Consider the following 6,507-nt stretch of genomic DNA (forward strand, 5'->3'; position numbering starts at 1 on the left):
GGAGAAACAACAGGCACTAGACTATGGTAGTATTTATATTTTGGTGAAATAGAAATTCGTTATTGCAGGGCAGCCTCGTCAAGCTCAGTAAAATCGATAAGTTGGCTGGTTGGTACGCTTTCATACTGAATAGGACGGCGGCAGTGTCGAAAGAAAGCGGTACTCTAGGAGCTGCTCAAGCGTTAATTTATCTGGGTCAGTTTGACAAATGGAAACGCACATCCTGAGAAGGAAACTTGAAACGAATAAGACTGATATTGGAGCGCACACGCTAGACTTTCCCAAATCATGAACATCATTTTGATGAAAGACAAAAGTAATCGGGGAGAGTGGCAATAACTAGGGTGATAATAAATTGTTAATTACTTCTGTGGTGGCTTCATGTGTGTCCTTATAGGTTGCTCTCGACTGCAAGCCAATACGCTCGAAGGTGAGCGTTACAGTGCTAGCAGATCCTTCATCACGCCAATTCTCCAGAGAAAAAATCTGCACATTTCACTGCGGAGCCGGGCAACAAAGGTAAATGAAAAAAGTAAAGCCAGTTCCATGCAGTGAAAGCAGTCAAAAAACCGAAGCTAGTGGTTGTTTGCTCAAGTTTGAACTCGTGTTTAGCGCGATTTTCTATTGTCTCGTTGTCGCGTGACAACGAGTTTTCTGTCTCGATGATGTCGTTTTTCTAGATTTGAGCTTCGGTTTCGGATTACCCACACTGTTCAGTTGCATAAGGTTGTGATCAAACCACAGTCTGCCCCGCACGTTGCACCTGTGGCCGCACTCACGGTCGAGGCATTCTTTTTCGAACCGTCCGCCGGCAGCCTCAGTGGGACGAATCTTTCTGCGTCGACCTCTCTTCGCCGTTCTACTACAGAAATTGCGGGTTAGCTTGTGTCCACCGGCACTTACCCGGCACTTCCCGTTCTCGATCTTCGGCGGTAGCGCCTTCCCTCCGGTGGCGCTTTGCTTGCGCTTATCGATTTCGAAGCTCAGGATTTGCGCGACCTCAGCGCTGCCGCTATCGCACGGGCACCTGCGGCATCTCGCGCCAAGAGCAGTCCATTAGGCATAAAGGCGCGCGCCGGCGAAACGCCTGCTCCTACACCCCTCTCCTCCCTCTCCCACGGCGCGCCCTCCGATTGGTCCGCTCCCATACCAGCAGTGCCCCGGATGGATGTATGATGGATGTTATGAGCCTCCCCTTTAGAACGACGCGGTGAGTTGAGCCGTCAACCTCTTGCGCTTAAACTGCTTAATGTCCTCCGTAGGATAAAATAGAAAAATAGAAAGAAAATGTCCTACGATTAATTCTCATAACCAAATTTTCTGACCGCCTATTGATAATTTTGTTTTTGTATGTCTACGTTTTTGTCGTGTCCATAATTTTTTTCCACCAATACTCCGTTCGCCTCTTACTATTGATTGCTCATTACTATTGACTGCACATTGACTTCCCGTTGTTGTCGGTGTAGCCATCTAGATCCCATATGTGGGCATTCCTGTCATCTAATAGGATAATTTCGGCATCATTCCCGAAACCCTTGATATCCCCACATGGCATTCCACTAACTCTCGATTGTTCTCTGTGCAATTATTCCCAATCCACAAACACGTTACGGCCAACCAATATTTCTTTCCATTCATTGTACCTGACAACCAAACATGCTCTTCATATTTTCAATTTGCTCTTTTCCATTTGGCTCCTTAATGGATGAGCATTCCAACTCCTTTTACCTTGCTTTCCAATTTAGTTCTGTTGCACCCTTCCCAAACATAATTCTGAATCCCTGGCGGCTCTTCCGAGTCTCTAAGTTGCTTTGTGTAACCTCGTCTCCTCAATATCTGCCCACTTTTCCTTTCTTCTGCCGCCCTGCATGTTTCTGTAGCCTATTGCGTGGCGAGCTCTCCTTCTTGTTTTCCTCCTTTTTCTGTTATTGAGGGCGATGCTTTTCTGAGGTTCCCGTATGGGAACTTCTTCATTACCACCTGCTCTAGTCTCTTGAGCGCTCGTGGGCTCCCTAAAAAAACAACAGCGCGACCAGCAAGTTGCCAGCCCACTTCTCGCCCAAGTCTGTAATTGAAGTGGGTCCCGTTTCGTTCAATACAACCGCACCTTCTCCCTTCCCTGTTTACTTCACCAACCTCGAAGCCTTTCCCTCGGCTCATTTTCCATATCGCCTCATTAGAAGCCACTACGGCTATCTGTAAGCGACTGTCTCGTACACGCACCTCCGGCACCATGCACACCACCATCTGCACCTGAGGGGACAGCTCGCGCAAGTCGCCTACCCCCTTCGTCAAGCGCCGGGCTAGTCATGTCTTTTTCCTGTTTAGGACATCGTTTAGCCCACCTGCTACTAAGAGAAGGTTGCGCACGTGGGCATTTTTCGCGAGCTTTGCTTTTGCTCGCTCCATGACAGAATCCAGTGCCCACCCTGGAAATGTTCCTATCGCCTGTCTTTTATCGCATTTCACCTTCCCTACCATTGCTTCTGAGCACCTAGCCAGGTTCAAGTCATCGGCGATAATCACCATTTCCCTCTCTCCTACTCTCACTGCTTCCCTTTGTCCTTTTTCTCTTGATTCGGACTTGACATGGCGTATTGGCCCCTGCAGCTCCTGCTTTTATTTTTTTGTGTGTCGCGGCCTCAGTGTAGGTGCCGCTATTTCCAGCTACCTTCTCCCCGCCTAGCACGCATTCCACGTCATTTGCTGACAGTGCCTCTCCTGACACGTTGGGAGGCTGCGTTCCATTATCACGACCATTCTAGTTCACGATGGCGGACCTGTTCAGCCTTTCTTCGGCTGTTTTAAGTCTTTTTTCCACTATCTTTCGTGCATCACGCTAAATATTTAGCTCATTTTTGAACTCTTCGACCTTTTTCACAAGCTCATCCTGGAAAGCCTCAATCTTCTTTAGCCTAGCATCGACATCACAGTGTCTCCCGGTTGACTCAATTCCCCCTCCATTCTTATCCGTCCCCTTATCTGCCTTGAGGAACCCCCGCACACCGCATGCTTGGCTGTTGCTAATGTTAATACCGAAGCTTTGAAAGCACATGCCTTCTAGCAAAACCAGATGTGCACAGAATCTAAATCCTTAAAATTCCGCAAAGTAATTTTCACCAATGTTTTAAAAGCAAGCAATGCCGCACAGACTTAAGCTATGACACGTGTTCGCATGTCTGCAACCACGCGGCCACGCTCTCACTTTCCTACCTAAGCAATATTCCCGATATTAAAGCACACACAGTAAAAACACTAATAGCTATTACTGTTGCCTCTTAAAAGCTACTATTTAGAGGCTATAAAGACCTAACGCCCCACGCAGTTGCACGTGTTGAAGCACATGGCGCGAAAGGACTGACAATCCTGCAAAACCAAGTATACATACAACACATCCGCGCACACGAAAAAAGAGAAAAAAAAGAAAACTTCCCAAATATTTGAAGGCTAAAAAATCAGCAAATGCAAAACAGAAGCAAGCTAAAAGCATGCACAAAAGACATGATTTCGTCACCGCCACGGAGCCCGGGAAAATCACGTCCATCCGCCACAACTCTCCGCTACGACCAGCCGGGATGGATGGATGGTGTTTGTTATGAGCATCCCCTTTGGAACGGGGCGGTGGGTTGCGTCACCAAGCTCTTGCTATTATACTGCCTAATCTCCCACCTAGGCTAAAGAAATAAAAAAAAAACAATATGAGCTCCATCAACCAAATTTTCTGGCCCCCTATCACGAACTTTGCTTTTGTACGTCTCCGTTTTTTGTCGTTTCTCTATTTTCCTTCCACCAATCTTCCAATCGTCTCTTACTAATCTCTATTCCAGACAAGCCTCGTTTTCCACTGCTCTCGCTGAACGTAAGGGCTTCAAGGATGCCAGTGGTGCCTAAATCAACCGCCGGGCAGACGTCTTCACATTCTAATAATGCATGTTCCATCGTTTCCCTAGCTTTACCGCAGCGAGCACATGCTTCTTCTTCCTTCTTATATCTCGCTTTGTAGGTGCATGTTCTAAGGCATCCCGATCTCGCTTCGAAAAGTAATGAGCTTCCCTTTAAGTTATCGCAAATTGTTTCACTCCTGATTTCGTTTTTTCCTCTTAAGTAGTTACTAATGGCAGGTTCCTTTTCCATTGCCGCCGCCCATAAGTTTATTTCAGCCTCTCTGACTTTCCGCTTGACGTTCTCTGTTGCTGTGTTGGCAACCCTGCAGGCCGCATCCTTGCTGATAAGCTTCCTAGCTATTTTCCTTCACGGTGAATCAATCTTTTTCCTGTATAGATACCTCAACACTCTCCCAGCCCATTTACCTTCTTCCATATTCCTCAGTCGTTCTTCATAATCCATTTTACTGTAAGCTTCCGTCACTTCAAAAGTAGTCGAGCCCACATCGCCCTACACAGCTTCATTTGTATTCTTCCCATGAGCACCCAATGCGAGGCGTCCCACTGACCTTTTGTTCGCGTCGAGTCCTGATTGTACCCCTGATTTCAAGCAAACTTTAAATCAGGGCGACAATCCCGCTCCTACCCTCGGCGGGCCCTCTGGCTGTGAGCTCCTGAACCTGCCCCCGTCCGCGACACCGGACGCCCGCCGGCGCAGATCCGACTTAGAACAGCTCCGCTGTTAAAAGAACAATGTTCTCGCGAGTTTTTAAGATAAAAAAATTAATTACGTAGGTTCCTCAGTAGGCAAGATAATGCCATTGTGCTTCTGGTAAGGTCGCTGCGTGAACTATTTCTACGACAAACATGGTGCCTTGCAGACAACCTGGCAAAGGTTGTCACTCGAATCTTATTACCTGAGCACGAAGCTGTGCTCAACAGCACTTACTTGCTTTGCTTGCGTAGCATCAGCGCAAAGGCAAAGCTTAGATTCTTCGGGGATTTGCTTGGGGCCTTTAAGCCCTGCGTGCACAAATGTGCACGTCGAGACGGTGCATCAAAAGCAATGATGAAAAAATATACCACACGTCGCGTACATCTTGAGACGCATTTTTGGGCGTTCGCTGCAAATTCTAATGTGCAAAGAGTTTTAGTAAAAGGAGCTGAAATGTCGATATGAATTTTTGCTCTTGATGTCAGTATGTCGTCATGAGCCGGGTTCGCTTCTTTCATTGTGTCTAATGAAGTTTAACATCTTCCATGTGCTTCTGATGGTTGTGTGCGTGCTTTCGAAGTATGCTGGGCATGTAATCGTTGATGTTCTCTTGTGTTGCATTCCTGCACAGAATGAAAAAAAAAAATAATTGAAAATCAGTTATCTCTTTTGCTGCAGTACACTTTTAACAATTCTGAAGAGTCAATGAATGTATAGAAAGCAAATATCCAATTCAGATATATAGTTGGCGCCTCGACGGTATATGCCAAAACGTTATACCTGAACGTCACATGGTGAAGCAATGGACGCACTCTGCGCACTAAATGCGCTGCTGATGCAGTGCCAGACATATGCGGTCTCACCCTCTTATTTTTTTCCCGAACAAACAAAATGGCTTTTACTTAATATATCTAAATTCCTCGAGTACAATCATGTTTCTGAATTTATATTGTGGTTCTCCGTTATAGTTTTACATATTGGTGGTTATACATTATTTGCTTTTGTTTTATCTGCGTGGAAAATACCAATTTTTTAAAAATTTTATTAAGCCATACCATCCTTTACGGCTTGTTAAACCCAAACAAACATGACGTGATAGCTGTTCCACCGTTTTATTATTCTTCACGCTTCTTTACCCCCAGTAAGCCCTTCGTTGTGTGCTGTGCGGCGATTCCATGATTTCTCTTGTCGTGAACACTTCACATTCTCCACCGATCTTGTCGGCACTCCACCTGATAGAGCCTAGAATGACGTTTTCTATGGCACTCGCTTCAATTTTTTTCTCTTTCCCTCCGGTATATCTTAAACGACGCCTTCTTGTTTTACCACCTCGTTGGCCATGTAATGGCCAGCGAATGTCAATTTCGCGTCTTAGAGACCATTCCGTACTAGAGTAAAGCTCCCAGGCACAATAGCAAACACTCTGATAAACTTCCATATTCTCGTTGAGCTCTGGTACTGGTATCGTTGCTCCTCAGTTTCCAGAATTAAGACTTTGTCTACTAATCGGAGAAGATGGTCAGCTGGTAGCGACGGGCATTTCCGTAAGCAGCAAAATGAAGAGTGCAACCAAGTCCGATTGTGATATTTCATTGCTGGCTGCTTCGAGGGCACAATTCAACCCCCTTAGAGCTTCGGGTACGATCCTCTAAACAACTTAACATTGCGGATCAACCACTCTGCTAATGCGTTTGCTTGCCTATGGTATGGTGTGACAGATGTCATTTTGATTACTCTATCTCGCCTGTGTTCAATTTTTCGCTTCGAAACCCAGGTCCACTTTCAGAGGCTAAGTTTTGTTTGCTTAATGTATGTCGACGCAGGAGGGAGATAACAGTATCGCAATCCTGCTTTCCGGGCTTTGCAATCACCATTCATTAAATGCAATCAGAAAAGCCTTTGTTTTTC

General features: G+C 46.0%; 1 protein-coding gene across 1 annotated transcript in view; it reads left to right on the forward strand.

Moving 5' to 3' along the window:
- LOC126526179 (4-pyridoxate dehydrogenase-like) overlaps nucleotides 1–6,507 on the forward strand; it is a 69,208-nt gene that overhangs the window by 31,318 nt on the left and 31,383 nt on the right. The window contains exon 5 of the mRNA XM_050174123.3: nucleotides 398–519. Within this exon, the coding sequence (XP_050030080.2) occupies nucleotides 398–519 (122 nt within the window). The remainder of the gene's footprint in view (nucleotides 1–397; nucleotides 520–6,507) is intronic.

This window comes from Dermacentor andersoni, chromosome 8, assembly GCF_023375885.2.
Source record: "Dermacentor andersoni chromosome 8, qqDerAnde1_hic_scaffold, whole genome shotgun sequence".
NCBI lineage: Eukaryota > Metazoa > Arthropoda > Arachnida > Ixodida > Ixodidae > Dermacentor > Dermacentor andersoni.